The sequence below is a fragment of the Oreochromis niloticus genome, linkage group LG14, assembly GCF_001858045.2.
Source record: "Oreochromis niloticus isolate F11D_XX linkage group LG14, O_niloticus_UMD_NMBU, whole genome shotgun sequence".
Classification (NCBI taxonomy): Eukaryota; Metazoa; Chordata; class Actinopteri; order Cichliformes; family Cichlidae; genus Oreochromis; species Oreochromis niloticus.
This window is the reverse complement of record NC_031979.2, coordinates 27,550,520-27,571,442: the sequence shown is the minus strand read 5'-3', so window position 1 is coordinate 27,571,442 and position 20,923 is coordinate 27,550,520. Positions and strand designations below refer to the sequence as shown.

Sequence of the window (20,923 nt, the reverse complement as noted above, 5' to 3'; positions counted from 1 at the left end):
ATTTAGGATCCTCCTTGAGTGTTTTGCACAGTCAGAAAACGGTGACAGGAAGAGGAAGACGGACGCCCTTCAGCAGCCGCGGACGTGCGCGCACCGCTGGAGGCAGTCAAGCTGCAGACCGGAGCTTTGGCACAACTCTGGCTGCTGTTAGCGGCGGAGAGGAGAGAGGAACGGGAGCTGGGTGGGCATGACATGTGAGCCAGGTCTGCACAGATACACCACATAGCCAAAGTATGTCTGCGGAGGGGCGGGTCGATGCTCCGAGGGACTTGACTCAGGTGAATGAGAACACAGCTGCAGATTTCTCCTGCTTTTGGCTTTTTTGTTTAATTTTCCCATCTCATCGCTAAGAGGAGACAGATGAGGCAGCTGTAGACCTCCCCTTGCCCCGCTTACCCTGATTCAGCCTGGCAAGCGTCAAGGTGCAGCAGCCAGGAGAGAGGGGACAGAGGAAGAGCCGATGTTCAATTAACTATCCGACGAAACGGTGTCGCGGAGAATAACGTGACAGCATTGCTGAGTGGCCGCAGATTGACAGAAACACAAGGGAGAGGACACTATGTCAAAGGAGACGAGAGTAAAAGGTAAGGGGACACTACATGCCTGGTCTGTGCTAACAGGTTGAAACCTGCGTCTCGTGCTGCTGCTGGATGTTGGCGCGCACAGCCGTGTGCTGCGTGGATGAAGGCGATCCGTAGGAATGCGCTACGGTCAATACAGACCTCTGTGTGTGAAGCGGTCTGGTGGACTGTCCAGTCAGGTCCGTCTTTATATCAGTCAGACGGTCTGTCTGACCTGCCTGTCTCCGTGTGTCCGTAAAGGTGTCACAGCAGGTCTGCGTCAGATTCTGTGACGCTGCTGCAGGGTCAAATCTGGACAGGTGAGGTGCGACTGACCTACAGACAGACCCGTGTTACTAAAGGTGAATGGTCACACTATGTATCACATTTTGCATTCGTTACGCTGTCTATAAAGAAACATCAAGGACGAAGTGCAAAAGAAAGGGAATAATGCAAAGGAGTTCATCGGATTGCTAAAAATAGCTGGAGTTTTTTTTTTTCCATGCAGCTCATTTGATTGTTAAATTGGATATGTGGAATGTGAAAGAGTGTTGACAGGACAATATCAGCAAAAGCCTTTGAAGTCCTGACATTTCTGTGGCATAAAAGGTTTATTGTTCACTGGAAAGATGGGTTTGCTGCTCACACTTGCCACCTGTTTGCGTTTGTGCTCTTTCTGCTAATCTGTTAGAAATGAAGTGCTTAAAAGGGCTGCTATTATTCTCTTTCTGTGCACCTGCTGCAGTTTTATAGCTGTAGTGAAAGACCAGGATTTATTTTTTTTATTTGTTTTTGTTGTGCAAATAAGCCAGATTTCAGTGATATAGTGTCAAACATTAATAAGTGGGTTCGCAACCTGGATGCATGATACCATCAGTCCGGGTCGTGATGTTGTGAGTAGTGATACTTTTCTTCTTTCGTGCATCTGCTCTGCTGAAAAGCCTGTGAGCGTGTCACCAAATCTCCGGCAGCTTCAGGCTCACAGTGGCCTCTGTGCTCTGACCTTTTACATCAACTGAGAGTGGACGGAAAATTTCCCCGCAGGGATCAATGAAATATCAAATCATTATTACTACAGGTGGTGGCAGAAAGTGTCACAACACAGAGGGGATAATATTCGGCGTGGCTTGGTCTTTTAAAGTAGGTATTCCCCTGATTCAAAGTAAAGCACCATAAAAGACACAGGGTGCAGTGACATCCAATGGCGAACATCTCTAAAATAACACGATGTAGATCCCTATTGTCAGCAAGCTGATTCAGACGAAATTCTCTTAACCATTTTAAAATTGTGCACAAAATTCCCACTTTAGTACTTTCCTTACTTTATTGTACTTATTCTGTCCTGCTTTCAGGAAGTGTACAAAGACACTTTTTATGTGTTTACCATTAGAAAACAGTAGAAGTATTTTGGATTTCTCCAGAATGCTCCACATACAATCAACTGCCACTTTATTACTAATAGGTTGAAAGCGTGCTGAGACACCCCCCCCCGGATCCATACTGTCGTGTGGTTTGCCAAAACTGACACGACCCTGACTCTGACCCTATAATCTGAATATCGCAGCAGATGTTGAGACTTTCTAAACCAGGCAAAGTTTTTCCAGCCTTCTATTGTCCGATTTTGGTGAGACTGTCTGAATTGTAGCCTCAGTCTCCTATTCTTAGCTGACAGGAGTGGCACTCGGTGTGGTATTCTGCTGCTGTGTCTGCTGCCCATCTGGTTCAGAGAGATGCTCTTCTGCATACCGTTGTTCTAACGAGTGGCTGTTTGAGTTACTATCAGATGAAAGCAGACTGGCCTTTGTCCTCTGACCTCTGCCATCACTGAGGTATTTTAACCCAAAGAACTGCAGCTTCACTGGATAGTTTCAGACCGCACTCTATATACTCTAGCAACGGTAGTGTGGAAAAATCCCGGCACATTATCAGTTTCTGATATACTCAGACCAGTCTGTCTGGCAATAACAACCATGCCACGTTCAAAGTCATTTAAATCATCTTTCATCCTCGTTCTGATGTTTGGTTTGAACTTCAGCAAGTCATCCTGGACAAGTCTACATGCCTAAATGTTGTGGCTTGCGGCTGTGTGATTGGCAGATTGGATATTTGCCTTAACAAGCTGGTGAACAGGCACGCCAAATGAGGTGACATACAAGTGTGTATGAAGTGAAGTCTTGTAACTTCTATGACGATTTACAAGACACCAACTTCTGCTTATAGGTAAAGAAATGTTTGTGACTCAAGAGTCATTGGTCTTTTAAAAATCTGATAATTAACCCTAAATGATGTCACTTGCAATAAAAATATAGCTTTTATATTTGTGACCCTTTAAAACCTGAGTCACACAATTCTGATGTGAGTTCAATGTTACAGAATAACCTGAACCTAGAGAGTAATGATGATCTGAACAAAGACTGACAGCACAGTATATTTAGCATGAAGCATGAGCCAGTAATATCCTGACAGAAATCTGAAACTGAACCAACAAAATAAAAATCCAGTTTATTCTTAAACCCAGGCAAAGGTACGTGGATTACAATTTGTGTGTTTCTTATTCACTCACCAGTAATAGAAGAGCTGCCATGCAAGGTGTTCACCTGCCACTGGAAACAAATTTGGGTTCACTATCTCGCCCAAGGAGAAGGGCTGGGGATCAAACCATCAAGGCTGCAGCACAGCCTGCCCCTGAGAGTGAGGTGCAGCCTCTATAGCAAGGAGTTTGTTTTTCACAGAAATCAAGAGTAGTCTTATTTTTAGTAAACAGTCTCAGAAGACAAATTAGCTTCTCTGGATGCACGGAAAGCCATTTTTTTTTCTCACCAGCTGTAGCTGGATGTCTTCTCCAGTTAATCTTAATTATATTTCTTTGAGTCTCTCCGTAAAATTCACTAGCTAATGGAAACTACACTGTGCGGCGTTATATTACTTCAGCCTTCTTTATAAAATCATGCGAACCCTGCGATGCTCTGGCAGGCTGGTGGCAGATTGATGGCGATGCGCAGTTTGTGTGGGGTTATTGTTAGTACAGCCGTATATCAAGCATGCTGTGTATCTGTTTTTATTAAATATCACTTGACCTCAGTTCCCAGTATAAATTGTGAAGTAGAACAGGTCCTATCAAAACATTACTCTTCACAGCCCCAGCAACATGGACAATGCAGATGTTTTAATTTCATATCTTTCACTTATGTATGCTGATCTTAACTTTGTCATTTTCAATTATAGGAGCCCTGCAGGGGATGAACTTCTCATTTAAAATCATCTCTTGACTCACTTGGGAGAAAAATCTTCATTATAATCAAGTGTAGGGTCTATGGAATGTAAGGCAAAGATAATATGGATATGTTCTGTATTTCATCATTAAAGTGTAACAGCAAGTGTTTGTGATCTAAGCTTTTCTGTTTGTACTCCCCTTTTCGGCTTTTGCAGAAACATGGCCTCGTGCCCAGATTCACTGACTGTCTAGCAAAACAGATGAGAGCCTCAGTTTTAATCATCCAAACACTGAAAGATAATTAGAGCAGAGTAATAAGGATTTAGGAATTATAAGAGCTGTGCTGAGTAAAGCTTTGGTCCTTAAAATAAAGCAGGTGTGACTCAGAGTGTAAGAAATATTAATGGATTTTTCGTTTTGTAGCCATGCTAGCGAAGGACAGCTAGTGCGACTGTTGGTTAACATAACAAAGTGTGTGCCATGCAAGTTAACATATAGAACTGTTTAATACTTAAATGTTGTTCAAACAGGAGTTTTACTGATCTAACAAAATTCTTCATAAAGACTAGGGTGGTGGTCTTTAAAATTGCTTTGTTGAGTTTGTTTTGCTGGAGTGCATGTGTTTAGCTGCTAGCTGCTTCATGTGTTCAGCTGCTAGCTGAGGGGAGGGGCTGTATCACTGCCTGCCTGCAGGGTTGGTGTGACGCTGTGTGTCAACTGGAGGAAGCAAAGACTGCACTGTTAGTATCAATACTGTTGCAAATGAGTATCTAATCCAATTTTACTGGTAGCATCTTACCATTCTTCTTATGTTTTTGTTGTTTGTAGCTTGTAGTTGCATTACTGCTACCTTCTGGGAAAAACCCCCAAACAAACAAGAAATATCATAAACTTTTGATGTCTTTGTAACTTAATGACTATTTAAATGTTAAAAAAATCAAAGCCATCATTTTAGCACAAGCTTTTGTATGACCCTTTGTGGTTTTTGTATGATCATAATAGTGCTACCCTGAAATACAAATGTGTAATGTTTATTTCTGCAAGCATCTACCGAGCAGCTCAACATCACATTTGATAGTTTATTATCTTTTAATGAGACTTGTAATTCAAGCAGCTGGCACGGGAATTCACACTTCAGTTTTACACTTGATTGTGCATCCCTGTTTCTGCTTCCACTATAAGCTGAACCTTGGAGTCAGACAGGTATTGTGGTGCCATACCTCTTTTAAGAAATTTTTTCGAATCGCTGTCCGTCATCTTCGTCACCTCCTCCCTCCCCACAGTCTTACAGATTCCACTGTTTGTCCTCTGTTTGACTTCACTCACTATTCCAAGGCTTAGTGTAAGATTGCACCTTTGAGTTTTTGTATTTCTCAGAGCTGATGAATCTAGATCAGCCAGAAAGCCTTTTTTTTTTCCCAGTTGCTGTCCAAATAAAATAAATGGGTAGGCTACCTGCTGTTTTGCTGAGATTTACCGTCAAGCTAAAAATAGAACTGGATGATGCTGGTGAACAGTCTCTCCCCCTTTCTTTCTTTCTTTCTGCTCCTTCTTTTCGCTCTCTGCAAAAGTGAATAGGGGGAATGGCAGTATTTTTATGTTAAAATAATTTGTTTTGTGATGTTTCTTCACGGGGAATAGACTGGTGGCACATTTTCTGAAAGAAATTGATTTAGTTCGGCACTGTCAGTGATTCTCCAAACCCAATTCTTATCACTCACTTTAAGACATGATGAATACTTTATATATTGCATTATACTGCCAGCACTAGCTGTGTATAGTGTCGTCAAACTGGTAAAACGGTCCCCAGACAGCTTGTTTATCAAACAGCACCACAATGTTCTCTGAATTCTACAGAGGCGTGCGCTAATGCATTCAGCCTGTGACCTCTGTTATTTTATTTGATCATACAAAACAGTGTTAATTTGAATTTAATAGCTGTTTGTCATGGGGAGGCACAGTGGGCTTGTGTCCGGGAGCAGCGATTCACAACGCACAGAGCAGCTAGGCTGCTGCTGCTGTTTGAGGTCATAGACGAGGCATTGGCAGGGGACCAGCTCACCTGGAGCATGGCAATAGTTCACTTGTCATCTGTCACAGCCAAAAGTTTTGATGTGGTGTGGAAGGTACAGTCTGTGTTTTCTATTTTTTGCTTTGCTGAATCATATTCACAAACTCCAAAAAAGGTTTTTTTAAAGGCACAATTACTCAGCATTATAATGCTGAGCTATTAGCAGAAGCACTTAGTTTAACATCTACCCCGTGTCCTGCCAGTAGGGAACAAAATGTTGTGAGCAAGATGACACCATTCTGGGGTTCTGGTAATTTCCATTGCTCAGGGCTTCAAACACTTGGGCCTGAGTTAAATTGCCATTCATGTTGATGAATTGCCAGGCAGCTTTTAAAAGCGGCACTTAATAGTAGAGATGCAGCAATTGCAGTTTTCTTGACTGATTCTGATTTCAGATATTTTTTCTAAATGTGAGTTGGCAAAGTCAGAACATTCATTGGTTCCTGCATCTCAAAAAGATTTGTCCATTTTTTTTGTTTTGTTTTTTTGACACAAACAGAATATTTTTGTGATTTCAAGGTGCAATTGTGACACAGTTTTAGTTTAGCCTTAAGTAAATAAACATACTGATAAAGCTGCTGCACAGCATCTATCCAATACCAAAAAATGTTGGATTATAAAAACCTTAGCTGCTAAAAGATTTAGCAGCTAATGAGCTAAATAATATCCGGTGGGAGGTAGAGCAGTGTATTTACTAATTGGAAGGTTGGTGGTTCGATCCCTCTCTGCTCCAGTCTGCATGCCAAAAGACCCTCCTTGTGCATTCATTGGAGTGTGTCTGCACGTGTGCGAGAATGTAGATAGAAAGCACTTAGATGAAGAAAAAAGTGTTTGGGCGAATGAGAAATGTTTAAAACATGTTGAGTGAGCAGGTAGAGTAGAAAAGTGCTGTATAAGAAGCTGTCTGTTTACCATCATTGTCTCAGGAGATGGTGGTGATCAAAAACTCAGTAAATATGGGTTTAAATAAAAATAATGTAACCATATACAAGCATTTCTTTGCTAACAGGTTTGTCACAGCAACTTAAAAGGCTGAAATACTATATTACTTTTGTTTTTACATCTTGTTTCTGCTTCTGCACGTCAGCCAAATTATAAAATATTTTAAACACAACCTAGACAGAACATAATTTATCTTTCGGTCATTTCATTTAATGGTTTGTGTTCTTTGAATTCTGTCTAGAATTTTATTATTGCTTAGTGGTAGTGCAGTGACTGCTTTGCTGTCAGGTACTAAAATTCTGATTTATGCCACATCTCTATTTATAACCAATCCGGTTTCAGATTATATTACCATAAACTGTAGACTTTACAGTGTCAACCAGCAAGAAGTCTTCTTCAAGCAAGACAAACAGTACAGCTATATGTGGCCATTACTGCACAGACAGACAGGGACGCAGAACACGGTCCGCAATGATAATCATTACCTAATCGTAGTGTAGCAGTCCATTAACAGTCAATTGGAAGTGTTGATCTGTGCAGCTAAAGGATAGGTAATGGCATCCACGAAGGTGATCGAGAAACCTCAATCTGGTCTGTGTCTCTCATTGACTGTACTGATTGATTTAAGCTTTGCATGGAGACTTAATTGCATTACAAAAACTACGACTAATAGTTATTTGCATTGCTGGGCTGGGTACATTGTTGTTTACTGTTTACCATGGGACGATTGCTGAGGCATGACATAAAGAGACTGAGCAGACAAAGAATCTGCTCAGTGCTACATCTAGTCAGCTCCATCTTTACTGGGACATGTTTCGTGTTGTAATATCAGCAGTTTCCTCCTTCTTGTTCATTCACAAAAGAAAAGCTAAATTGGTTTTCCCTTTGACAATGCAGATATCACACTCTGATGCTATGGCTTGTCCAATAATCACTCAGAAGTGGTTTGCACCACCAGAGAGCTCTTCTGCCCTTCCTGCCAGCCACTGCAGCCCATTGCTCTTTTAGGGGCTGTTAGTTGTTTAGACTTCCTTGAGTATTAAATGCTGGTAATTATAAAATGAGCAGATTGGCACAAGTGTAGCTTACAGGCCATCTGGGCTTGAGTGCAGAGAGGGCAGTGAGAGATAAAGCTCTGACTGGAAGAAATTTCTTTAGGTAGCAGCTGATCAAAAGCAGATGAGGTCTCTGATGGAGAGTGATCCTCGGTATGGGGCCATCTTCAATGCTGAGGGCTTGATCCTTATTTTCAAAACCCACGGCACTTTTAACCTTCTGCAGTCTCACACTGAAGCAATTTTCACATTCAAAATTGCAATACTTTCGTCTTGCCTACACAAATGATCGTTATTAAATGTCTAGTTCGATAAGACGTGGCAGTAAGAATGATTTCGTAACGGTGGACTGCTTTACTGGCAGATTTTTTTTTTTTCTGTTGAAAGATGAATATAAAGGTTGTGGAAGGTTGTGGTTAGATAAAAAAAATCATCCATCCATCCATCCATCCATCCATCCAACCAACCAACCAACCAACCCACCCACCCACCCACCCTGAATTCAGGGTTGCATGGGGAGCTGCAGCCTATCCCATCTGGCAAAAACTATAACCATGAAAATTTTAGTCAGTTTTCAGATCACAATTATTTAATATGATTAAGTATTGATTCAGTTTTCCTGAGCTTAAAACATGAGTCAATTGAAAAACAAATGCTTTCTTTCTGTCATTTCACCTAGAGGACTAGAAGAGATGCAACAATATCCCTCCAAATTACACACAAAGTTTCCTTTCTTGTCTGAGGTGTAGGTGACAGTAAGGCAGGTCTGTCATACTCAACTCAGCATATATAGACACTGGTAAAGTGTCTATATGTGTTACTGGGTAAGCTTAATTTTTCATTATCCAAGGTTAATGCTATGAAACCACAATCTTATTCTAAACTTAATCAGTAAAAGCAAGACTAAAAAGCATCTTCCAAACAGGACAAACTATGGTCTCCTTGCTTGCAAACTTCTGACTTCCTCCGGTTCCACAGCATAACCTCCTCTTTAAAAATGAACTCTTATCTCTAGGCTTCCAATAAGTCTTGGACGACAGTCAAGGCACAGAAACCGAAGGACACCTTGTGCGTAATTTGGAGACGTCAGCAGCTCTTCTTTCAGAAGAGCAGTGTTTGATTCTCCGGGACGAGAACTCGCCGGGCAGGAAATGAGTTTGGTGTTTTTAGAGATACAGGAAAGTGGTGCACTGGATTTTATAACGCAAGACAAAATGAGAATGTCATGTTTTATGTTAAGCTTTTCTTTTTGTAAATACTGGAAGCCAAACAATTTAGCTCATGGTTAAGTTTAACGCATGAGTTTACACAAGAGTCATTCTCTGCATAGCTGGAGTCAGCTGTGCAGTCGGAGGTGAGATGTTATCTTCTTAGTAAAGTATTTGACAGAGATGTTGAGGCATATTATGTAATAGGGAAGTCAGGAAGATGAATGAGTTCAATTATAAATCTTTCAGGAGCTGCACCAAAACTATTTCTTATTTCTCTCCCGGAGTTACTATCCTGAATCTCTAATTTCAAAACTTCAAAAGCTGCTGCTATCCAGTAGAAAAGATTGGTCCTGTGTTAATGCTCTGCAGATTAATGTATGTCTATTAAGTTTCACTTAATGTAGCCTGTGAGCCATGTGGGCCAAAAAGCCAAAATGTGACGCCAATAAATCCAGGCATATCAGCCACAAGAGTTATTGCTGTGCAGTCAGGTTGTAAATCTTACAGGATCCATTTGCATATATTTTTTAAGTTATTATAATAATGCAATATTATCTCATTTTATGCCAAATGCATGTACAATTTTGACAAAAAATGAAGAATGGGACAACATTTATACATCTGAATTAAAATAAAATAAAGTAACTTTGTCATATTTATTGACAATAGCACACCTTTATACCACCAAACTCGAGAAACAAATAACAGCTCAGTGTCACGACAAACCCTGAAATTGTTAATTGTTAATAAAATATAAATTAATTCTGTTCTGTCACTTACTGACCACTTCATTAGGTACACTTTTTTAGTTACGCTTTGCTAGTAATGGCAGCAATACTAAGCAAAGTGTACCACATGATTACACCACCAGAAACAGCATGAACTTTGATATGAGGGACGATGGATCCATGCTTTTGTTCATACTGAATTCTGACCCAAGCAGTCAAATGTTGCAGCAAAAATCAAGACTGGCAATGTTTTTTTTCTTCTTTTTTTTCTTTCTGTTGTCCAATTTTGGAGAGTCCGAACAAATCACAGCCTCAATTTCCTGTCCTTGGCTTACAGGAGGGCCACTTGGTGTGGTCTTCTGCTGCTGTAGTATATCTGGGTCAAGGTTTGATGTGCTTTGTGCTCACAGGTGCTCTTCTGCATATTTTGGTTGTAATAATTGGCTATCTGAGTTACTGCTGCCTTCCCATCAACTGAAATCACTCTGGCCATTGTCCTCTGAGCTATGACATCAATAAAGTACTTTTGCCCAGTGAATCGCCACTCACTTTTCTCTTTTGTGGACAACTCTAGTTGCGCAGAAAATCACTGTAGATCTGCAGTTTTTGAAATAGTCAAACAAGCCAGTCAGTCACCACCAACAATTCTACATTCAAAGTCACTTAAATCAGCTTTCTTCTTCACTCAGATGCTTGTTTTCAAGTTGTCTTCAGCAGGTCGTCTTGACCTGGCAAAGAGTTGTCGTCTAAATTTGCTACGATCAAAACCACTCAAGGGGCTGAAACTGAAATGCCTTGTTGGCTTGGTTTCTCTTGAAAAAGAGATTTTTAATCCTGATGAGACTTTTACCTGGATAAATAGCTGCATTGGGTTGCTGGTGCGTGATTGGCTGATTCGATTTTGCATTAATGAGCAGCTGAACTGGTATATTTAAGGAAATGGCTGGCGAGTGTATATTATTTGTGTTCTATCAGTGCATGTGTACAAAAGGTAATAATAACTTCATTCTCATAAAATTTAAGGTTTATTCTCTTAATTCCTGAAGCAGTCCTTCTCAAGTGGATGTAAACAACTGTTTGTGGCAAATTTAGTAAATGACCAATGTGATGGTCCTGTCCATCATATAGCACTACACGAGCCACACTTTCCTTCTTCTATTTCTTGCTGGCTGTTGCTATTAAGAAGGAGATCAGGTGCAGTCTTGACTAATGCACATATGTAACTTCTCTGTGAGGGTAAGCCCTTCATAACCACCAGAGAAGATGGATAAAGCTTTCAGTGTAATTAAGTGCCTACTCAGTCACCAGAATAAGAACAGCGCTTTGAATCTTACATGTGGGACAATGTAGGATATTGCAGAATAAGAGGTACTTGTTAGTTCATATAACCTCTTTATTCATTATACTTACAACTTTTAAATGTTAGAAGTGTGAATCCTATAATACATAAGACCTAAACAACACTTGCAAGTGTGAACACACTCTTGTTAACATGTGAAAACCTGTAGAGCATGACTATCTGAGAAGAACAGTGCATTATAAAGAGGTGTTTTCTCTGCAGTAGTTACTGCATTACATTGAAAATAACACAGCCTGCCTTAGCAGCCTCTCTTAGCAACCTTTTTGCACCACTGTGTATCAGTAAGTTTTTAAGGCGGTTTAATGTCTGCACTCTACTGAATTTATAATTCACTTTGTTCCTTTTGTTAGCACACTTTCCACTCCTTTTGTTCCACTTTGTAAAAAAAAAAAAAACCCTCCAAAAAACACAAAACACATATGAATAGATGCTGTGCGATTTTGAGAAATGATGACTTCCTGCAAAGCCACCTGCTTGGCTATTTCACTGCAATTAAAGCCAGGTGCACGATCAACTTGCAGATGATATAGATGAATTACCACAACCTCTGGATACGTTACCAGCTAATGAACCACAGATTTAGTACTCTTTGTGGGCTTGATACCACCAAATGTTGTCCTGTTTATAACCTTGTAACATGTGCTGAAGCTTTTATGTACTTTGTGTTTATTATGTGTATTCATTACTTGATTTTTTTACAAATAGTTTAACAAAAATACTGAGGTTATATAAGCGTCAGCCTGAGGTGAGATATTATCTTAGTAGAGTTTTTGGCAGACTTGTATTTTATGTATTAGGGAAGCCAGAAAGATAAATGAGTTCAATTATAAATCTTTCAGGAGATGCATCAGAACTGTTTCCTGTTTCTCTCCCTTCCTGAATCTCTAGTTTCACAGTATCTTCAACAGCTGCAGCTATTGAGTACTGAAGATTTGCCCTTATTACAGTGCTACAGATAACGGTTGGGAGGGAAAAATTTGCATTGCGATATTTGTATTGTGATATTGTGTTGATACAAGAAACACCAGGTATAGATAGTTTATTAAATAAATTATAATACTCTGGGAATAACAAGAGGGCTCATCTCATGCACCACCATCCTGAAGTAATATTAGCTGAGCAAACGTAAGTTAAATCAGCTCAACCGAAAAACCATCCAACACTGGACACACTTAGCTGGACAAAGCTACCTACTAATTTAGAGCAAAGCAATGGCTCAGTCACAATAGTCTACTAAAAAAATGTTTCACCTTGTGAAATCGAGCCTGGTAATTCCCACCTCAAATTAACGTATTTCTACTGAATTTCACTTAAATATAGCAAACAGGCTGAAAATCAATGGGAAATAGCATATAGATTAATAAATTATAGGGTTTGTTTAAAAAGAATAGCCTGAGTCAGAGAGAGAGGTTTTTCTCCCACTGTGAATGTCCTGTAACATATGAGTCATGCAGGATGAGAGATGTTCTTTGCTCACTTATTATACTGTTAGACTTGATGTTGCTTTTGATTTATAAGTACAGACTAGGCACACATACAGCAACTTATCACCTTAAGTACAGCTGGATATTGATTTAATTTTTTAATTTCCATTCCAGTCCTGTTTATTGATTGAACTCTTTACACATTTTTGTCCTTTTTTTTTTTTTTTTTGTAACAGCATTAAAGCCCATTTGCTTTTAACACCTTCACAAAAGAAAATACTCTATTAGAACTCTGACTTCAGATTTTAATATATTCACTATTGCCTGTAATGTTGTAAAAATCTGAATTCATAATATTTTTTGGTTGCTGTAAAGCAAAAATTCCTCTAAAAGATTTTTCAAACAACCATGCAGCGTATGCTTCTCTTTCTCCCTTTGGCTCAACTAACTAAAAGCAGCTAAACACCATTTGCACTGACAGATAAACATCCTTAAAGGAAAACCAAGTAGCTTCTGTTGGCGGAGAGTCAGCTGGAGCTTGAAAGATGCAGTCCAGTAGCTGCTCAGTGCCTAATCCAGGGAAGTTTCTTCTCAAGTAGATAAATCCTACTTAATGTGTTTATACTGCCTGAAGATGAAGGAGTTTGCTTTTTTTTTTTTTGTTACAGTCTCTTTGTCTTCACTCGTTTCGCTGTCTTTGGAAACCTGCAGCAAGGTTTTTGGCCCATCATAACTGCACAACAATGACACAACCATGTTATACACTAAGCTCACCAGATGCTGAATTATCTCTCCATCTAAAATGTCTTATTGATGCTAGAGGTCACAGGCTGCTTTGAGCTGATAGAAAGGCAACAGTAACTCTAATAGCCACTTGTTACAATCAAGGTAGGCAGAAGAGCACAATACATCGATCCTTGGAGCTGATGGACCAGAGTGGCAGAAGACCACACCAAGTGTCACTCTTATCAGCTAAAAACAGGGAACAGAGGCTACAGTTCACATGGCTCACCAAAAGTGAACAATAGCAGATTGGAAAAGCACTGCTAGGTCTGATCTTCATTTCTGCTGTGACATTTGGGCGGTGGGGTCAGAATCTGGCCAGTTGAACCAAGGGTTCAGGCTGGTGTTGGTGTAATATGTGTGGGATATTTTTTTAACACATTTTACCCTACTACAAATTCAGCTTACTTGAGTATCTTTGGGGTATGGTGACGGAAGATTCATTAATGTGTAGCTGACAAGTCTGCAGCAACTGTGTGATGCTGTCATCTCAACATGGACCAAAATCTCCTAATACCTAATAAATTGGCTTGTGAGTGTATAATTGCATATTTGAATACATTATTTATTTATAAACATGAAAATAATAACATATTGAACACTGGACGGTTAATAATATCATAACATTAATATATGGAACATTTGTTAGCTGTATTACTTAGTGTCACTTTTGTCCCATTCAGGTGTCTCAGATCATTTAAACCCCTCCACACCAACATTTCATATATTCTGGTTTGAATTCATGCTGAAGCTGAAATCGTGACAAAATTTGGAGGTGTTTGCTCACCGTGAACAGCTAACATTGTACTAAGCATTCAGCAGAAATTGCTGGAGCCGTATTTATTTACCCCCACGTGATGAATGTCCAACATTCACTCTTCTTTTTGCGTTATTGTTGGTTTCTAAATATGTGGCTCCTGAACTGCTGAATACAGTGCTATTTTTTGCCTATTTTGTGGTGAGAAAATTACATACAGCGCCCTTGATAGTTTTCTTTTCTGTTCTTTTTTTTACATCTGCCTTCTGTTGCTGAAAAATAGGGTAGGAGCAGTTTTGAACTGGTGAGAAGGGTATGATGTATGTCAAAATGCTTGAAATTCACCTGTTATTTCGAGCTAATCATCCTTCGCTTACTTTGAAATTCAAAACATTTGATGCATAAAAATTCCTGCGGCAAATTGTTCACACATGCAACACCGCCACAACATGTGTGCAGCAAAGCTCTTGAGTCATTGCTGTATGCAAGTGGCAGATAGAGGGTGATTGCAGTGGAGGTGCTTTGGTAATGGATACTGTCAGCTCACCATTTCAGCTGGCGGCAGGCTTCTGTTTAAACGCTGTTGCAAGTAAATAAAGGAAAGAAAGAGATGAAAGAAGGATGAATCACGAGCAGCCTCGTGTTGCTGTGTTGCTGCTCTGAAGGAAAGCTTTTTAGATATTTAGACATGGGCTTTCTTTGAACACTGTCCAGTGAAGTGCTGAGCTTCTCTCCCTCGGTCTTTGTTAGTTTCCATAAGTTGCACATTCAATTTCAAAGAGCAGCTGTTTTGATTTTGCCTTTGATTTTTGTAGACAAAGGCAGTATGATCAGAGTAACTGATGAATTATCAATTTTGTTTGAACAGTTTTAGCATATCTGAGTCCTCCCTCAGAAAACAAACCCTTAGGTTGTTTGTTAAAGCTGTTATTATTATTATTATTGCACAAGAAAAGTGCAAAATAAAATAAATGTGCACTGTGCATCCACAGCCGCTGCTGAATTTTTAAACCAGACCACAGTCTTTCTCTAATCTTAACTAAGTACTGTAAGCGCTTCAAACATACATACTGCAAATGAATATTGTAAGATCAAGATCAGATATTGATAAACATGTTAGGAGTTCCCTGAGAGTAGCCTTCGTTTAAAAGCACTGGCAAATGGGAGAAGTTTGCCTTCAGGGCTTACTGCAAAAATACTGCTATAATAGAAAATGTGCATAAATATATATGTGTGTACATATGTATTAAATGTATATATGCATGTATTAATAAATGTAAATAAACTGTGATTAAAAAATAAGTCAATCATATTAAAAAATAGGACTTCTGGTTTCATATAAGACATGGACTTTTACTCCTGGATGACAGTCCTGTGTCTGACCTGTTTATTTGTTATGATTCACTCAGTTCACTCTCACTAAGCTGACTTTCTGAATCTTTATCTTCCCAAAGTGTTTCTCCTGTAGAGCATCACTGTCGCAAAGAACAGTAAGAGGCTAGGGGTAGTTAATGACACAGTATGCTGTCATGACTTCCAATACTTCTTTCCTCCAATTTGTTTTTAAAAACACAGCACTTATGTATTTTAGAGCTTTCAGTGTTAAGTGGTGTTAATAATTAAACACAACTGGGACTTGGAACTACAACCCGATTACATCAACAGTCGTGTTCCTGTGCAAATGCATCACAAAAATGTGTGTGCACTGGGAGTGGCAAGGGTACAGAAAACAACACTCTTCACAGCATACTTAGTAGAGCTAAGTGGTGACAAGATGTTGTGAAGTAAACTGCACTAAATGGATGGATTAAAAAGTGTCCGTTAATCTAAGGCACTTTTACAAGGCAAAGAAAATTATGAACCCAGGCCACTAAACCTGTAGATCAGGTACCTACTCACCCCATAGAGTATATATAATAATTTCTGAAGTCTACATTGTGAAGCCTGATAGGGTTTTATCTGCTGCCGTGTTGATTTTGTTTTGTTTTGGATCCAGGAGTTGCCATATTTGAATGAGAAGCTAGAGCTTTAGCAACCAAACTGTATTCGTTAACTCTATGGGTGCAAATCATAGACACAGATACCTGCTAATTAGTGCTAAGTAAGAGACTAGAGAGATATTATAATGTCACTCTTCAAAACTGGAGCTCAAACTTCTAGGACAGTCTTACCCTGCAGCGAACCGTTCTACTTTTAGATAACAAGTTTGAGAGGTCAGGTTCAGTCACTCGAGTTAGTAAAACGATGGTTACCAGACATCTACTGGCTACAGGTTTTTGTGACTTTAAGCCTAAGCAAAATCCAAATGGGTGTGTTTTTAAATAAATAAACACAGGGGTGTATGAAAAGAGGAAATTAGCTATAGAAACCAAAACAGTTTTTTGTAGTGCTGCAACCATGTTGCTGTTGGACATTTTAACATGGGACTCACTCTCTTTTAGAGCTAAGTGAATACTGGGGTTACTGCAGTTCACATATGCATTGAAAGTAGATGGAAGAGGACTATTAGTCTCAGCAGTCTGACTCAAAATATCAACTTTCAGTTACTAATAGGGCTTACTAAAGCCTGTTGGTTTCCATAAACCAGCAAGATGCTGAAATTTATACTGTTTGCAGTTTGCTTGATCATAGTCTGTAGTTCTTTCGGGCCGTCACCAGTATCTGTTGGGGTATAGTGTATGATGAATGCCCTGTGGGGACCTACAGCGATCATTTCCATCACCCAGTGGGGAAGGCACTGCGTGGTGATAGGCACTCTGGTGTGAGGTTTCAGCCACCCAAGCAATTGGTTAGATATCTTAAACCTAATAATGCATTCAGAGCGCATATGCAGCTCCAAAAGTAAACTGAATGTAGTAACATTCACAGAATATTCATTAGATTGATATCAGTGCCAGCTGTAGGTCCACTGAATAAAAAAGTAGCACTTTAAAAACACTTGGAGGATCTCATAAGGTGACTAACGGTGTATGCAGGGCACTCAACAAATCAAATCCCACAATGGAGCGCCCTGCTTGGCTGTTTTTTAAGGCAGCAGCTGACTTGGTATATGTGGAAAGTAAGAGTTTTTATTCTTAAAGTAGTTCCCTTCCTTTGTTAGGATGCTGTGAACCCCATCGGCTTCTCTTCACACTCAGCATGCGCTTTCCTTGCCCACCATCCTTTTCAACTCTGTGGCATGCAGGAACGCCTCCTCCCGTCAGTACGCTTTCACATCACGGCTCTTTCAAACAGCTGACAGTAAAATAGATAGCACAGTGGAGAGTGACGGCTTAGATATTGCATACAGGTAGAAACTTGTAACCATACAAGCCTGAAAGTTTGTGTTTTGCCCTTTGAGAGTGTTTGCCTGCTTTCATGTAGGCTGCAAACATGACCAAGTCTTCCAAGCTCACTATGTACAGTAGAATCACAGCTTTATTCCCAACATTAACTGCTATACTCTACTTGTTACCATTCATACATACTATATTATTTTATAGGGTTACCGCTTTTGTAATCAGTTGTTTATTAGAAGAGAGACTGAGAGAGAACAGAAAAGATGATATTTCCTCTCGAAGCAACCCACTGGACCATTACCATCAACAATACAGTAACATACAATGAGAATACACAGTAAATAAATCCAGAACATCCATCCCATACTTGCCCTGACACCATATGAACGTCAGAGACAAATATCAAACACTGCAGGAAAAGGATAAATATACCAATCTTCCCCATCATCTTTTATAACTGCAGATGGCAGGGAATGCAGGGGTTGCAGGGACTGTTGAAAGAAAAAGCACCTTTCAAAGGTACTGCTTGTGTGATTTTTGTATCAGAACCACGGGCTACAATGTGAATGCCAGGATTAGTAGTTCTGCTCTCATAATCATTTAGGCATAAATCTATAATCTCTTGTCCAGGATGTAAGCCAAACAGCTAAATTAGGTGGATAAAATCGCTCTAATGCATCCTTTTTGTACACAAATAAAAATAATGTCTTTATTATTATTTCTTCCATTGAGTGTGACCCTGTTGATATAGTTAGAACTAATGCAGCTCAAATGAACAACCAAATGCATTCCAAATCTTATACCAGGCAAAGATGAATACACCAGAGATTGTTCTCCATCTCATCTTGTATTTCATGCTGTGTTTTGATGTCTGTGCCACTGCCAGAAAGTCAGTCTGACACAATACATAAAACATAAATGAGAGGGTGGGCAAGTGGGCTACCACAAGCAGGCATGCCAGCTGTCTGTTGTTTCATAGCACTCTACTGCTGACTCACTTACAGAATAATAGAATAATGTGCGCTTTGTCTGCTGTACTTACCTGTCTTCTGGTCAAGGCTTTGCTGAGCATTTTAAATGTATTTATAGCTCCTGTTTCCATTTTGTTAAAGTGGGTGGAGGCATATTTCCAATTTCAAAGAGAGAAGTGTTTTCCTGGAAATAGCAATCATCTTGGTGTTTGGTGCAGTAATTGCTTATTTGTCTGTGAGCAGAGAATTATATTTTGGCTAGATTGCCTTGCTCTGTGTATGTTGGGCTCCCTGACCGGTTGTTGACACAAATTAGTACTCGGGGATGGTATATAAGGGATTCCTGTGTAATGTGCTGGAAAAATGCTGTTTTGGCTGGGGGTGCTGCAGCTGGTCTGAATGTTGATGCACAATAAATGCTCACTCAAGGACTGGACTAATCCACACTTGAGCCTGCTCAATCATTCTCCATTGCAGAGAAAAGGGAAAAGGCTGTGTTGTGGTTCAGGGATCCCAGAGTCCCTTGAGGACAATTTGCTGATAGAGAAAGTTGCTGCTAAGTCAAAGGTTGAAGAGCAAACTTCACCCTAATCCTTATTTATTAGGCTTGTTGATTATTTATGTCATCATCCTTTATGGGAGAGAAGCAAGGTTACTGAGTCATCTATCCATATTATTCCTCTGTAATGCTGAAAGTAGCTCTGTGATTACACCATAATCATGGAGCTACCACACAGCAGTCCAGTGTGAGTAAAGATCCAGCCTAGATGTGTCGTAATATGAAGCTATACGGTCCGAGCCTGTGTGGCTTCATATTACAACAAGAAATCATAAGTTCTTCCTAGCCAGGCTTATACTATAGTCACACTATGCAAAACAGTGGTTTGAGACCAATGCATAATCAAAATGATTGCAATGGTTCAATAAATTGCAGTCTTGTTGCCTTTGAAATCATTGCTTGAATGCTCACATTCAGGAGCCGTCTTCATTTTTGCTACGTCAAAACAACAATAAAATGGCATCAAGATGAAGCCAGTCTACTATCAGTCTGCTGTTACTTTGCAATTGGGGTCAAGCTGGCAAATAAATCTGTGATAATGGAGCAATTAACTGTGATAAATTAGTGAAAATTGCAAATCTGTTGCTGTCTGTTATAAATCTTTTGTTGAACAATACATAGAACCTGAACCTCATAGATTTGAAACAGAAATTCAGAAATTACTCAGCAAATAGTGATGTAGTAGCTGGAGGATGATCATTTAAAAGCTGAATGACATAGGTGTTTGCTGGAATATAACTAGATTACAACCAGCTGGCAACCAGCTTGGTTGCTTGTTTGCATTTATAATAGATGGTGACTGTTTGCAAACCTTCACCAATCACTCTGATAGTGATTGCAGTCAATCTGGTACAGACTGCAATGTTTTGGAGACAGATTCCATCAAAGGGCCTGTTCAGCTGCCTTGCAATCTTGCACAACTACTTGAAATTGGTTGCTGAATGCCAAAAACGTCCATGCAATCATTGGGCAACTGATGCCTTCCTGTTTTTTACTCTAGTGTAACTGAGACATTATACACCTGTGAGGTTTTTAATATATACAAAATCTACAGCTATTAAGTTAGCTAATGCTGTGTTAGCATTGCATTGCATTCTGCAGTTTTACACATATGGAAAAAGCTGGAACAGCCAAATGTTATAACTTAATACAATTTGAGCTTTTCAGCAGGTATCTGTAAACTTATGTTTAATCATTACATCTATGAATTACAGTAGATTAGATCATTTTTATTGTACCATTTGGTTCTTCCTCCCTGGTATCGGCTATAAATTGTAAATAAACTCTCTCGTCACCTATTGTGTGAGCAGACATGCACCTGTGCCAGCACGCCTCTGCTGTTTGCCTGTTCCAGGCAAGTAGCATTAGAGTAGATTGAAATCACTAAATATCCTCAGTGCACAATTGAATTGGCAGAACTTGTTGTCAGTCAAGGTCACTATGACTTAACAAAGCACCTAACTGTACAGTGTAACAAAGCACAGTATTGGCCTTGACTTCAGAATTCATACAACATTTGTGACAAAATTCCACACAAATGTGTAACAGGATATAACAACATGTATGACGCTTTACAGTAACCTTTGGTGCCCACCTGGTGCCCTCCTTCACATGCTTTGGTCTGTATCATATAAGACCCTGGACCAATATGGATGTAGTAAGCAACTTGTTTCACGGAGGCACACAATGCAAAGCGGTACTTGTATCTGCAGTGTGTTTTTACATGTTTTTTTCCCCCAGTTTTGAAAGAGACTAATGATAAAACAGTGTTGTGTAGGAAATATACAGATGTGAGTAATTGTGGAAGTAAATTGTGGTTGGGAACTGTTCAAAATTTCAGTAAATAATTAAACAGACTGTTTATAAATTTAAAGCAAGCAGGAAATGTAGTCAGATTCAGTCTTACTGTCTTTGCTAAATATTTAGGATTTGCATGATTTCTATGATTGGTGGTATAATTTAGCAATTTTCATCACATGCTGCTGTGCAACAAGTCTTTTTGCTTTCAAG

General features: G+C 39.5%; 1 protein-coding gene across 5 annotated transcripts in view; it reads left to right on the top strand.

The window, feature by feature from the left end:
- pitpnm3 (PITPNM family member 3) overlaps window positions 1-20,923 on the top strand; it is a 97,990-nt gene continuing 77,067 nt past the window's right edge. For 2 of the 5 annotated variants that reach the window (XM_025898180.1, XM_025898178.1), the window contains exon 1: window positions 1-584. In XM_025898180.1, coding sequence (XP_025753965.1) covers window positions 560-584 — 25 coding nt within the window. In that variant the 5' untranslated portion in view covers window positions 1-559. The remainder of the gene's footprint in view (window positions 585-20,923) is intronic. The other 3 variants (XM_005474744.4, XM_025898177.1, XM_025898179.1) reach the window with 3 other exon arrangements.